Source organism: Centruroides vittatus, unplaced genomic scaffold (assembly GCF_030686945.1).
Source record: "Centruroides vittatus isolate TY-2023 unplaced genomic scaffold, ASM3068694v2 contig_1050, whole genome shotgun sequence".
NCBI classification, from domain to species: domain Eukaryota; kingdom Metazoa; phylum Arthropoda; class Arachnida; order Scorpiones; family Buthidae; genus Centruroides; species Centruroides vittatus.
The window spans coordinates 529617-545756 of NW_027120679.1; the positions used below are offsets into that span (position 1 = coordinate 529617).

General features: G+C 34.2%; 1 protein-coding gene across 1 annotated transcript in view; it reads right to left on the reverse strand.

The window, feature by feature from the left end:
* Window positions 1-8256: 8256 nt before the first annotated feature.
* LOC136970999 (toll-like receptor 6) overlaps window positions 8257-16140 on the reverse strand; it is a 43360-nt gene continuing 35476 nt past the window's right edge. The window contains exon 3 of the mRNA XM_067265484.1: window positions 8257-12337. Within this exon, the coding sequence (XP_067121585.1) occupies window positions 8667-12254 (3588 nt within the window). The 5' untranslated portion in view covers window positions 12255-12337 and the 3' untranslated portion in view covers window positions 8257-8666. The remainder of the gene's footprint in view (window positions 12338-16140) is intronic.

Consider the following 16140-nt stretch of genomic DNA (forward strand, 5'->3'; position numbering starts at 1 on the left):
TGCTGCTCGCGTATCACGTGATGCCATTACACCACTCGTTCGTCTTTAGAAGGTGCAGCTCTAACATCTTGTGTCAGTCGCTAATTGTCTGTCGAAACCTCAGAGACTTTTTCTTTCGACTTCCAGAATCAGGTTCTTTTTTCATTCTCCTTTTTCTTCTCCTTTCCTATCTTTCTACTAATTTGTCTCCTTCGGTTTGTCCCACAAAAGCGAAAAGAGAGAAAAAAAAGCAAGAAAGAGAACAAATTAAAAAAAAATTCTTTTGATATTTCACACAAGTTGGTTTTTAAATGCAAATTATTTGATATGACAGCATTCTTCAAGTTTATTGTGAGCGTGGTGTGTGTATATATAAAATCTCCTATCTTATTATAATTATAGAATTTCCTTTTTTAAAAAATAAATTATTAAAGAATTTACTCAGAAATATTATCTTCGATGTTTTAAAATTAATTTTAAATTATTTAACTTATATAAAAGGATAAAGTTAAAAATAAGAAAATTTCATCCATTAAACCGCGCATAAATCGACTTTGTAATAAAATTTTTAAAAATTCTTACTACTTTTTATTGCTTTCTATTCAGATAATATAAGCACATTAATTAATATTGAATTTAATCAACAAAAAATATAAATATAATCGAACCTCTAATAACGGCCACCTCTGAACAGCGACCATTTTGATGTTACAGTCGGTGGTCGTCGTTGAGAGGTTTGACTTTATTTTTATTTTATTTGTATAAATTTAAATAAAAATATATTTACATAATGTACTGTTAATTTTTCAGTTAGTAATTAATTACAGGTTCGTTCATTTTGTAAGAATAGGTTGCCCCTTTACGTCATTTTTACGTCACTCCTATATTTTTTGTAAGGAAGAAGTATAAAATGACGTCAAACTGATGTAATAGTTTACATTATTCTAACAAAATGGATGCATCTTATATTTAAATTTATATTTATCTCGATTCTAATTAATAAATATAAACCGTATGCGCCAAATAATAATAATATTTGCAACTCGTTGTTTCATAAATATAATTAGTTCTTGCCAGCTCACAATTAGTATTTTTATTCATTCACTCTATACACTTGTGATAAATCTGCTGAGAAACTACATGTCAATGAACTAAATATACGCTATACTTAAGTAGAAGTATTACATATTTTAATTGGTACATGTATTGTTTGCTTTAATTGGCACATGTAAGTCTGGTAAAGATTCAATAAACTTAATACAATTTCATTCATTTTAATTTATTTAATTACTGTTAAATATATGTATTCATTTATCGTTATACAGAATTTAAGATATATTTTGTTACTTCGAGGAAATGTATCTTATTGCTATATAATACGCACCTTTTAATGTAGGAAATGCATTAGAATTACATATACACACATATTTTCGTTGTTTATTTATTTTATTATTTATTTATTTTTAGATCTACGAAGAATCTTGGCAGTAAATGAAATGTATATTTTTATTCACTTTGACAAATTATATTTCTTTGCGCGAAAATTTTTATTATTTTGCATCTTTGAGAAAAATACAATGTCATTTATTAGCATATAAAATGCACTTATTTCCTCTAGAGAATTGTTTTTATTATATTAAATACATATTTTCACACATATTTCATTCATATACTCAAAATAGTTTGTTTTATTTCCTTCACAAAAAATAAAATGAATGCTTTCATTCACTTATAGAGATGTGCTGCACATTTATTCTTCAGAATATCTGAAAATACATATTGTAATTCATTAATGCAATCAAATGCGCTGTTTCGTTTGTAAACCTACATTTTACTCGCTTAGATAAATAGTGACATTAAAGTAAATAAATATACTCATTTCTACTCGTTATTTTCGGTGTTTTAATAACGTTCTCGCCAGATTGGCGAGCGATTACAATTACTAAAAATTATCATTTCTGTTTGTTATATTTAGATTTATTATTATGAGAATTCTGTAGAACTGATGAGTCATTTTCAATGATACTAGAGACATGCACTTCCCATCATTTTAGGTAATTGAACATTTCTACTTGCAAGTAACATAAATTTATTAAAAATATTACTCGAATTCATTCAATGGCAGTTACAAATATCATAACGTCCAGATGCTCCGTTCGGATATTTATTATTATAATTATCTGAACCAGCGAGCAATTCCCAATAAGCATTATTAAAACTTGTGCTTTTCTTCATATCATAACCAAAACTTTATGTTTATTGCTTAAATATTACTCGCCCGACTGGCGAGTCATTCATAATGGTAATTTTCGAACAAGTCGTGTACTTCTACCTACCGTAGACGAAATGTTTACTATCGAAAATCCTTTCCATCTCGGCGAGTAGTTGGACGACTTAAACAAATTAGGCTTTTTCATTTGCCAAAGGGAATTCTTACATCATCAATACATTTTAATCGAAGCGAAAAATAAATAAATAACTAGTAAAATCACTATTTTATTTAGCTTAAATATTTAATTACTTAAATGTTTAAACCGATTTAGCACCACAGAAAGTGAAGCAGCTTTAAATGAAGTTTACTAGTTTACATCATTGGTTAATACTTGATAAATTTGTTGGAGTCGACCCTCCCATCTTTCAGGACTCCCAAACGGAATACGACTCCATAAAGTTTCATTATCTGTCTTACGAACTAGTTGTAAAGATAGAGAGGATGAGGAAAGGACGAAGAGAGAAAGAAAAAAAAATGAAGCGAAATTAGTTAGGATTACAATTTCGATTCGCTTGTCTGTCAATTATGAGGTATCTCAAAGGATTACAAAGCTAAACAACCTATTCGCTAATGCATTTATTTGATATGTAAATAATTCGTAATTCTCTAGACGTGTTTAACTACTTGAATGTAATGGTTCCAATTCTGGCAGACCACACGATATTTTTTAAACTAACTTACAAAAAATTCTTAGAATAAACTTATTCAGAATTAGCATCCGGTCATTAAAGCTTATCTTTAACAAACAGGAGTTGCGAATTTGAATATTTTTGACTTTACTTATGCCCCTCTTTACATATATTATGATATTGACATAATTCTCTTCATCCTTCATAAATTTTTCCTCATTTTACTGAAAATTATGTGGTCCTATATCTAGCATCAGTAAAAGTATTTACTGATGTTAGATATAGGTTGTTTAGCTATAATGTGGTTGTTTAAAAATACTGGTAAACGTCGAAGAGGTAAAAGTATCAGCTAGCCCTTATAGGGTCTCAGGTTTGAGTCCTAATTATATCTTTTTATGAACGAACAAATCATTCATGAAAATTTCTGAATTTCTTTACTGTCTAACCTCATAGGCTTGGAAGAGCCATTATAGATTTGAAAAAGATTCTCATTAGTATACGCAAGACGAAAAAGCGTTTAAAAAACTCGAAAAAGAAAAATAAATAGACTAATTAATGCATTTACTCGCCAGCTATTTTTATGCACTCGCCAGTCGACTGGTAATGCGAATCATAAACCAGTTAATTTCTTTTTTGCATTTTGCAAAAAAAAAAAAAAAAAAAAAAAAAATCTGATAGACCTTTTGTAAATCTTCGGGCGAATGATATAACTTCAATGACGATGTTCTGTTTAACATAAAATTGGACAATCATCGTACTAATCAGATTCTATGTTTTAAAACCAGTCCTCAATACATCTGTCATGAATATAACGCGAGTGAAGCATTATAAATCAAGTAACTGGTTCTTTCTTCGTTGTGATGCAATAAAAACGTGATATGGCATCTTTAAACTTTCCAACCATAAAAAATCTAAATGGGCTGTTATATTTAACATCAACTAGATTAATAATTTCACTCGCCAGATTTCTATTTTTACTCGCCCGTCATCTATTATCGTGAATGAAGTCATATAAATGCAACTAACTGGTTTCTTCTTCGTTTGGACATGATGCAAACGTAGTAGGATCATTCTACATCTTCAGCAAAATAATACAACTTCGATGAAACTGTTCTATTTCTGTTCTAGAGTCGAAACTCGACGAATCCATCAAGGGAGAACAACTTGTCCCGAATGAATAGCTCTGAATGTATCGATTGTAAAAGCAAAGCAATTTAAGGCCAAACAATTTAGCTCGTTATCGAAGAAGGCCCATTAGAGGTACAAAAGTCCTCAATACATCTGTCATGGATATGTACAGTACACAATGATAGAAACACTCTTGTTTTAGACCTCATAGAATGAAAAAAAAGTAAAGCAAAGCAATGATGGATGAGTCACTACACAATAAGGTTGAGTTTTTCGATCTTCACCCCCACCAGTGGCATTCTGGGTAATACTAGGTTAGTGCCGAGTGGATATGCATCATTAAACTGCGCTGATCGCTGTCGTGTTTTACATAGAAGCAAACCCAGCTTTGTTGTACTCGCCATTACTGCACTTTTTCCTCTTTAAAGAGATGGCCATTGTTGGTGAAAGGATAAATAGATGATATCCTTCTAAAAGAGGATTCGTTTCGTAAAGTTTTTCCAGATTTTTTTGCCAATTGAGCTTTGTTACTGAGATAAAAAGTTTTCTGCCATTGAAATGAAGATAGCAGAACTGGAAGTACGCTTTCATTATTGCTAGGCTGCATTTCTGAATTTGTCTTAAGATTGTTGAAGATATTTGTAACGTACAGTACAGTACACGAATCCGTTTACATTAAGACGATGGAGTGATAACATTGATTAAAAAATAAGGCGGTTTAACTGTAATAAAAAAATTATCAATTAAAATCACTCGCCAGAATAGCGAGTATCATTTAGTGATGAATGTTTCCTAAGCAAATATTAGAGGAAGCTATTCAATGCTATCTTCTATCAGACATTTGATTTTCAACCAAGAGTTGAAGTATATCGCATAACATATCGAAACTTTGTCATAATAAAGAATGAAATTACTCCTCGGATCAGGTTACAGTTCAGGATATGTAAACAATCATCTTTTTACTTCTTTAATCATTTTCTCCTGATACAATAATTTAGGAGGGGGATAGGAAACATTTCTTATTAAATTCGTTGCTTTGCTTTAATTGATAATGAGGTAGGGGAAGATAATTAGGGAGTAGGAAGGAGTCACGCAGCATGTGATAGAGACATCAGCCTTCATTGTTGCCTCTTGTCCTCTACATGCTCCTTTTGTAGGATAACAATAGATGTGTGGAGAGAAGTGCTGCTGTTGTCTTACAATCGAGAAAAAGAATACACATTCCCCTCGCTCTCCGCCGAGAGGCAATTAAGCACGCCACTGAAAACATTCATAAAAATATAACCGATAGAAAAAGTGTTGCAAAACGAATTTGGTTAGCCGAGGACTTAGATAAATATTATTCTTTGAGAATTGGGCGGAGCTGTTAGCTGTTAGGAGACATACAAAATGATTCTGACAAGATGTTTTAGTTTGTTTTTTTTTAATGTAGGATGTATGCAATTACATTTTTCTGGCAGGAAAAACATGCATGAATTTTATCAATTGGGCGGAGTACGAATCTCCCTACATTATATGTGAATAAATGAGTGAAAAACTCGTCTTAGAGGGTGGTACTCTATCGATTTTGCTACAAGTTCTGATAAATTTTCTTATTTCTAAGTCGGATAAAGCTTAGGACGTTTATTAAATGGATGGAATAATAATCACAACTTTATTAAATCTTGTTATTATTATAATTTGAGTAGATAAATCATTAATTTTATCATTTATCTTCTTGTTTTTTAATCATACGTATAGTACAGTACATGTTTTCTTTCAAATAAATTCGAATAGGCCTATATGTTATACATACATATATATATGCACTATTTATATTGTACAGTACAGTATATTTAGATTAAAAAACAAATCGAATATTGGACGGAGCACATTTGAAAACTGGCAAGAGTGACGAGCAGAAAAGTTTTGCAATTTTATAACAGAACAATAAGAAATTGGTAGTAGTAGAATTTTATATAAATATAAGTATAGAAGCTCAACAAGAAGAAGAAGAAATTGTTAAAGGTAAAAATAGTAATTACTATGCTTATTGTTTTCAACCGACCGATACTTTAGGATATATTGCTTGCAATTTCGATTCTGATCCAATGGAATCTTCTGTAATAACTTCCATACTTGCTTTGCTGCTACTTTATAGTTTGCTGCACTTTTTCTTCTCTCCAGGTGAGCTTTTGAAAGTAATTATATTCTACCCCTCTGACTAAACTCAGACCAACTTATTAAATTGAAAAATATAAAGGTTTTAAGAATGATATATATTATATATATTATTGATTTTTCTTTTATTTATTTATCTGTTTATAAAAGAGAAACATATCATTGTTTATTCTATAAAGCGCATTCTCGTACTGTACAAGCTCACTTTCTTTTTTTTATTAAGCGATAGTTAAAATTAATAAAAATACGGGCAGAATAAACAATTTTTTTTAAGTTTCGATAATTATCCGAAATTGCTACCTTCACAATATTGGGCGGAGCTAATATTTAAATTTTCAACACCCTTTATCCATAATTAGACGTAGTTTTCAACAGTTTAGAATAAAGTATCGCAAGTTTTTAAGGGCTTACATCCGCTATTGGGCGGAGATAATAGAAAAATACGAAGGTAGAAATTTTTGGGCAGATGCTACTGAAATTGTTAATTCTAATATTTTCTTAAAAGGTGTTAGCCTCGTTAAAACCGGATGTATATTTGAATCATCAGGCATCTCACTTTTGTTAACCTATATTATTTTGGGCGGAGTAGTCTTTTGCTAAGTAATTTGTTTATTTAAAAAGAAGCCAATTATAAATATCGTAAAACGTAATTATTTTTAATGTGTGTAATTTTGAGCGTGACATAAAAATGGTCTAATTAAATTAGGGAATTTCTTTGTCTTTTAAGCCAACTTTTACATAATTATAAACATCTTAATCACGGATTTATAAACGTTAATTATATATTAATTAATTTACTTTAACTCTTATAATTTGGATTCTATATAGTATTCAAGTATAAATATCTTTATACAATATTTCGTTGGCAAATATCGCGCCCGGCATTTTATTAATTAAACACATTATGTAGGAAATCTTGAAGATAATTATCTCCAAATAGCAATTTTTGGGCGGAATCGCGAATATTGTAGCAAACATCATCGATAAATTAGCTATTAATCTTTGACGTGATGCTACAACAAATGACACAGCTACTGCTATTATGCGTTGTAAGTTACAGTGACGAAGATGGATTTATTTCTGAAGCTGTGACGAATTTGTAATTCTGGAAGTGGATACATTTGTCTGTAGCAATTGGCTTCAAACTGCTTTCCGCTCCGTCAGACATGATTGTAAATTTAAATCGTAGTTTAATCATTAACTACCTCCCTCTTCCGTTTACGGAATCAGGTAAGTGGAAAACGGAAATTGTTCTAACGGCAGCTGCTCATTCCTTGCTTCGATATGAATTTGACAGAATTTTTGTTGTATCTTATGAAACTACAAGATGTTGCACAGTTTCATTGGGTGGAGGCATTAATATTTAATATACCGATTTTATAAAAATATAATACAGAAATCAAGAAACAATTCAAGATCTCCATCTCTCTTTAGCAATTTCGTTATGAAAAGATCATTTTTAATTACATTATACGTGGTATTTTCATTTGACTTAAATATTTATATTCGACTGATAGAAAATATTGACTGTTTTTTTAAAGTCATGATTTGAATTAAACCCAATAACTTTTTAGATAATACAACTGTACTCTCCTTAATTTAAGCATAGAAATTTTAAGCTTTTGAAAGTCATTTAAACTGTACAACAAAAATGAAAAAGTAAACTATCTTAACTTTTAAGTAATCAAAATTCAACGTAACTGGAATTTTTATTAAATTTTAGAATAGTGCCTCATAAATGTAATCGGGCGGGAATATTGAGGTTTATAACGTGCTGAATTTAGAATCTTTCAGAATACAGAATGAAGCGTTTCAAAATTGTTATCTTTCTAATAATTTCTCCAAGAAAACTCATTCTAGGTGAGCTGGGTGGAGAATTTCAGTTAAGTTTGAACGCCTACACTTGATAAAAGTGTCTAACTTCATGAGGAGTTAAGCTCTTTTATCCAGGAAAATGTGTATTTTAAGAAATTTAAAATAATCACTTCTTATTTGTGGATATCAATAAAAATTTCCTTTAATACGAAACAAAATCGATCTTATTTTTGAATTTTTGGGAGTATTTTATATTTAAAAAAAACAAATGAATTGATTTGATTGATCCATATTTTTTTATTTTTTACAAGTTTTTAATCTGTTTCTTCTTACAAAAGAGCCAATCTGATGATAACAATTATGATCATGACACAGTCATTACTGTTATATACAAGGATGTGGCTATGTTGAAGCTGGACTTCTGGTGAAAAATAATCTGCATGTTCACTCATCGACCATATGTGTCTTCCCTTCTATCGCGTCGAATAACGTAGCCATACTTAAAAAACCTCTGCTGAATGAGTAATACTAGTGTAGTGGGGGCAGAGTTATCGATTCTCCCAGATTTACAAAAAAAAAAAAAAAAAAAAAAAAAGGAAAGAAAAGAAAAGAAAATTAAAAGCAAACTGCTAAAATTCTATCTGCATAGCTAAGGTGCATAAATACCTTTACTCTACTGTACATTAGATATGAACAGCTATAGGGCCATCTGGCCTGCTCCTCTCACCTTTACGCCCACTGACGTCAGGCATGGCGTAACGGAGTTTCTCCCAAAACCTTTTCTCCCCCCAGTGAAGTAAAGTTCCTGATTTACAGCAGTCCTTTAGCTCGGCATCGACGTCTCTGGGAGAAACACCACAAAAGATGAGGATCAATTTATTTCTACAAGTCCTGAGCATATTGTGCTGCGTAGATTTTGGGTCGTATCGGCTCCACTCTGTTCTCAGAAAGTTCTCCGAAAGCAGTACGATGATCCGTCTACTACTCTCGATTGCTTCGAACACCGCGTCTGCTAAATAACCACCTGAAGGCAGGTCACGATAGTGAAGGCACAATCTATATGGTGGCTCACCGTTTTCCAGTTCTGAAGCCAGAATCTCGCTGACGAACACTTCATCTTTTTTGCTATAGGAGAGGAAAGCATCGAACAGTTTTTCCTCTTGGTCCCTCTGTCTAAACAGGCGTAGGCCATATCGAGTGTACATCCATCTGCTAACTCTTCTTCGATAGGCGCAGGCCACAATCACTACAAACAGAAGCAGCGCAAATATCGATGCTATTACAACAACAATCGGCATGAAATCTTGCGATTGTAAAGTCTGTACATAGCTGGTAGCGGTGTAGTTGGTACACGTTGTAGTATTAAATTCTACCAATGCCACGCTGGCTGTGTCATTATAAAAGCACTGAAGTTCTTCCAAATCGGCAATCTCTTGTTCAGTATATTGTAACCAGTTAGAGAAATCTTCCACGAAGTCACACCTACATAACCAAGGGTTGTGCGAAAGGCGAATGTCTCGCAATTGTCGATTCAACCGCAACTGCCACACTTGAAACTCTGCCAGAAAATTATGGTCTAGGTAGAGTATCTGCAGAGATTTTAAAGAGGCAAAAGTATTGTTTGAAACGGCAGTGAGATGGTTATAGGAGAGATGCAATTCGCGTAAGTTAACTAGCCTTTCGAACTCGAAGCCATGAAGCATTACCAATTTATTATTTTGTAGATAAAGCATCTGAAGAGATTTCAGTCCATTGAAAGTTCGGTTGTTGATGATGTGGACGTTGCTGTGATTGAGAAAGAGCACTCTCATGTTCTTTCTTCCGATGAAGGTATGGCTGGATAATGAAGGAATATCATTACCATCTAAGTAAAGTTCCGTCACATCCATGGGAATCCTCCTGGGGACTGAAGTATGTCCCCGACTACTGCAGTCCACTATATTTGTATTCCAGCTTTGATCGTAGTAACAAGTGCAATGTTCGGGACACACCATTTCGCAATCACAAGCATCAAACTCGCAGCAGTGGCACAGAGCAAAGCAGTGGCTTTTGTAGCGACACAAAAATTGTGAAGAATGGGTCTTTACTAAAGACGTCACTACTTTGCGTCGCGTGAAAGAAAGCTGGCACACGATTTCCTCTAAATCTACCATCCTCGGGTACTGACGCGAACCATCCAAAGAGCCAATCCTTTGCAACCATTCCATGCTGCAGTCGCACATATAAGGATTGCCAGAAATGGAGAATTCTGGAAGAGGTTTTCTGCTTCTCACTTCCGTCAAACGAAAAGCGTTAACCTCCAATGTTTGTAAATGATTTCGAGTCAAGTCCACGCGTGTCAGATTGGGTTTACCCATAAAAGTGAAAGCGTGGATGGTTCGAATATGGTTGTTATTCAAGTAAACTATCTCGATGCCATTTGGTAATGAAGACGAGTCGATCTCCAAAATTCTATTGAAAGAAGAATCTAGAGTTCGTAGTTTTAGTACATTCTCCAATTCGAAATAATTTCCTAGCGCCTCAATTAAATTTTGATGTATATCTAACCACTGAAGGCCTATAGGTACTAGGGCATAATCAAACCACGTGATTCTATTGGCAGATACATTAAGCATCAATAGATCGTGAAGATTGCTGAAGAGCCCGTTGATATCCGTGACGTAGTTCGAATCCAGACGAAGTGCGTGGAGTTCGGGAACATCATCGAACGTGCCTTGCTCTACCGTGTGAATCATGTTGTCCGCCAAATTAAGGATCCTAAGGGAGGGTAAATCACTAAAAAAACCTTTGGATAAATTTCCAATACGATTATTTTGAAGGATTAAATTATAGAGATGTTGCAACCCACGATACGAAGAGTTACGTATGTTTGTGATATTGTTGCTACTAATATCAAGGCTCCTTAGAAACTGTAGAGAATGGACGGCTGATGGCACGCTCCTTAATTGATTTTTCCCCAGATTGATCTCCATGAGATTGGTACCATTTCTGAAAGCTTCTTCATGCACGGATTCAATAGAATTATGATCCAAATACAGAACATTAAGGACGTGCAACCCGCTGAGAGTGAAAATATCGATATGAGTGAGGCGATTGTGACTGAGCATCAAGGTGTGCAAGTTATAGAGTGAAGCAAAGGCGTTATCGCCTATTGAGCTGATCTGATTGTGGTGTAGTTCCAAAACTTGTAAACTATAAAGAGAACGAAAAGTTGAAGCATCAACGTAGGTCATTTTGTTATGGCTGATATCGAGCTTCACCAAGCGTATCAAATCCACGAATGTATCAGGGCCCAACCAGTGACTGCCTAACTCGTTGATACTCAAATCAAGTACCGTTAAATGTTGCAGACCTGAGAAGAGTCCTGGAGGGATGACACTAATAGAATTATTCTGTAAATAAAGTTCCACCAAACGTTCACATTGTTGAAGTACCTGGGGTGGCACGGCGACTAGTTGGTTGCTAGATAGATACAATATTTCTAAATTTTTTAATCCTTCGAGTGCCGATTCCTCCGCACGGGATATATGATTATTTTGAAGGTTTAAAATGGTCAATTGTTGCAATGAAGTGAAACCTTGATTGGTTAAAACTTTAATTGAATTATATGACAAATCTAGTTCTCCTATTCTAAGTTGGCACTGTCCTAAATCTTTCAGACTCAAACTGTGCACGTCGGTGAAATCATTATAACTGAGATTCAGAAAAATAAGACGATTTAAATTACAAAAGATGGATGGAGGAAGAGAAAAGATGTTGTTGTGACTCAGATCTAATTGCTCCAGTTTTTCGAGATGAGATAAAGCTCCAGGATGTATAATTAGCACTCTGGAGTCGTCCCAATCTCGATTATAGGTATTTATGGTGAGATTAACTAAGTGATGCAACCCGCTCAGCACGAGTGGAGATATTTCCTGCAGTTTGCACTTATATATAAGTAACGTCTTTAATTCTTTAAGATGTTCGAAGGAATGGTTACCTAGAGAACTGTCAAAGAGGACGTCTTCGCAAGAAATTATCAACTGCGCGGTATGGTCGGGTTGGATAAGGCTAAAGTTGGTGTTGTCAAAGAGGCCGTTGATGGTTCTCAGATTGCACTTAAGTGCCACGTCATCGGAGGAAGGATCGACGTTCTTCCAGGAGCAATCTTCTGGTGCTAAGTACCTGATGGACAGGACTGTGGTTAAGAGGGTGTACACAACGAGACTCACCTTCATGGCTAACCCTGTCAGGTCCTGCCATCGTGCAAATGGAACGTGGCACTTCCACATGTCCTTGTGGATCTGGTGTGCACATCCATGCTGTTCGTCATGAGAATCCACCAGAGTGGAAAACACCAAGTAGTAGTAAGGAACTGTAAAAAAAAAAAGAAAAGAAAATTAGAAATCACATTAGGATGAAATTTTTTTCCCCGCGTTAAAAATAGAACTTTCTTAGAAACAGTAATCCTTATCAAGTAAGTGTTACATTTGATTAATAGCTGATTAGATCTTTATCTAATTTCTTTTTAAATCTGTACCTACACAGAATGAACACTACGAATAATAAATAATTCTATATATTTGAAAAAAATATATGCAAAAAAAAGTCTCTAAATTTATAGAATCGAATGCGATATACATTAAATATCAGATAAAATATATTTGAATGAAAAATGATGCGGTTTTTCTAATGATTATTGATTGAAAAAAACTAAAAACAAGAGCTATTATGGAAATATTTTTAGTTGTATTATAATCTACTAAGATAACTCTACTTTGCTTTTACTTTCCGAACCAATCGTGATTATGTTAAGCACATTTCCAACCAATCTTTACAAGACTATTCCTCCTGATATCTTAAGTACAACCACTGATGGTCGTAAATAGTCTTCTGCAATCTACTTAAAAAATCAGCAGGCGTGCTGAAATGTTTCCATTCTCTTAGGGACGTTTCCTTTCCCCCTATATAACTGTTAAGATATACAGCACTCTTTATCTCATCAGAAATTTTACTCCGTTTGGATACATACAAAAATATATTATAGTTTTTATTTGAGATAAAAATTATCATCGAAACGAAGGGAAGTTCAAAAATATGTTTTATTATCTTTAGTTGATATCATTTTAGTGTCTGATAACCCAGACGTTCAAACTAATATCCATGCAAAGAACTCGAGCAAAGAACCAGATAACCGCTACAGATGAATAAATAAATTTTGATATCACTGGAACGATACAGAATTACTTTCTATACAAATACATTCCCAGATAACAGAGCGGAACAATCGCTTATTCATAATAATTTCATATTTTTATCGAGAAAAAATCAATATCTACATCCGATATATCCCGGATAACGTAATTAAATAAACAAACAAAAAGATTTTCTTAGATAAATTTATATTTGATATAAAGATATACACAAAGATAAAGTCAGTTAATTTGTCATTCTTTAGATCTTGATAATGAAAATATAAAAATTGATATCTCGAAGATACACAAGACCCTCTCTAAACATATTTTTGGATACTTTTTCTAGATGTAAAGATATCGTATCACGTTCACATAACTATGATGTATCTGCTAATCTGGACATCAAAAATAAAGTATTAGAGCTATATCTTTATCTGGAGTAACTATTAAATTAGCGTAGATAGAATTGATATCTTCTAGCTATGCCTTCGTGATTATTTCTATATTTATAAATGTAATTGTTTAGTTATAGATCTCTATGATCTAAACAGTTGTGCCCAAACTACGTCCCCCGGGCCAAATTTTGCCCGCGAACATATATGACACATCATTTATAAATGATAGAACTAGGCCTACTTTTTATATATATGGAATATACAAAATATTTATTGCCCACCTACTTACGACTTAGATGCAAATTGGCCCGCCAATGGAAAAGTTTTGGCACCATCGATCCAAATAATAGAAAATATACAGACGTTACAATTGTAATTTGTTATATCTTTTCTCATTTCATCAGAATTTTGATCTTCTAAACACTCCAAACATTTATAGAAAATGTTAAAAGTAGATTATAAAGCAGATCGATATGAATAAAGGAAGATAGAATACTAAGAAAAAAAATAACAAACGCTTAACAAAATTCGAGTAGAGGTAGAGATTATCGAATTTTTGTTTGTATCCCATCGATTGAAAGCAGTCGGTAGAAAACTGATATCTTTATCAGACATCAGATGGACACCAACGTCAACTTATCTCCATTTCTTACCAAGGAGCAGCAAAGAAATTATACGTCACTGACGTATATTTCTGTAACTTCTGTCATCTGTCACCACAGATTTTTTTTAAAAAATGCCAAACATCTCGATTTATAAATATTATAACAGCTTTGTTTGCGAAAAAACGCGATTCTTTCCTTTAAAGCGTGCAGTTTTCTATCCCTTCTCCGTTCCATTCTAATCACCTGTTGTAGTGCCTTATGGGCCAACTCCTCCCTTTAGGCTGTTGTTAACGAGGCTGTTATCTATACGAGCGTGTGACAAGACCCTGAACTAGCCCTTCCTCTAAGTAGAAAGCATGCACGATCCTTAAACTATCGATTTTTTGGAGCCCCGAAACCTCATATTTTTAATACAAGTTGCGGTGGCGAAAAGGAACCCTTCGTACTTAACGGCGCACAAGATGACAAAATCGATAATAGAGTTTTGCAGCAAAAACTGACGCATTATAGTTCTACTTATCTTTACTCCGAGTTCAAAAAGAAAGAAAGAAAAAATTTTGGAGGAACTAGAAGCAGAGCTGACATTCCATCATTGGCGAGGGGTCAAAATTCTTATCTCCTAAATCACGTCTAAAACCCAGTGCAGATGGAGAAGCTCTTCACTAATATTGGATTCTATTGTAGAAGGAGAGTAAGGGAAGGCAAAACCTAATATTTCTCCTCGTCTGCGCCTTAGGGTCTGGTTAGGTGTCTTTACTGTAGTGGAATAGTCTTCTTTACTTTTATAGAACGATAAGGGGAAAAATGAATACAGACTCGGGGCATGACGAGGATATTCATGTTCACAGCTGGCTGGAAAGATAAGCAGACATCTGCCCCGACTTCTGGCGAGTACCGCCTTCAGATAAAATCAGCTAGAGAGGACCAGTTTTACCAGTTCTGACCCACGTCTAGCCTCTGGCAACACCCTGTCACGGCTCTAAACGCGTTTAGAGCCTTCTCTGGTCTTCGGTCAGTGCCAACTGGTCAATTTGCGATGCCGTGTCGAGCTACTGTGGAGATGCTCGTTTAGGTCCGAATGTAGCTCCGGGGGTCTTCTCTATTGTGAACCAAGTGCCGCCCGTCAATACACTTACACAACTTTACCATCTAATCCCTCTTCTGTCTGTTCGCTTCGTGCCACCCTCTAGGAATAAATGGGCAGGTTTAATCGCGACACCTCCTCACATCTAGGCACAAGAAGTAAATATTTCGTATAAGCGGAGTCATTCAAGCACTTTACTACCTCTTTACGGCGTCAGAACCCGCGAGCGATGACTCCACTAAATGTAACAGCATTAATCCCCTAGATCTTCGGCCATTAATCTCTTTTACATGTATTAAAAGAAGCAAAGCCGAAAAGGGAGTCAGAAAAAACGAAGGAAAATAATGTAATTCTACGTTGGGAATCACATTGCAATTTGCAAACCTTCTGTAACATCCCTTATCTCGATAATCACAGCTTCTCTCATTAGCGAGTTACATAATCCTACTAAATCTTCGCTAGTGACTGTTTATCATATCCGAATTAATCTCTCTTACTCTCTCTCTTCTACATATGATTACGGAGCAGCGCCACAACTTTCGCATTTGCAGATTTCCCCCAGCTTCCAATCACGTGACTCGGAGGAAAAAGATTTTTCTCGCTGGAGAAGCCGAGGAGTGCTTTGCTACTTCGCCAAACAATACTTTATCTAGATAGGACTCGTAAGCGTTAGAGAAGGGATTTTAAAGCTTACTTTGTGACGTGTAGACTGCAAAAGATAGAAGCAACGATCTCCAGTTCTTTCCTTTTAACGATTCGTGTTATTATTTGCCATAATTATAAACTCTAACTAAGGATTATTTTGATGCGAAAGGCTAATTAGTTTTATTACTAATGCAATAAAAAGATTTTTATTACTGAAGAAGCATGTTTATTGCTATAGTAGCATCGTTTGAATT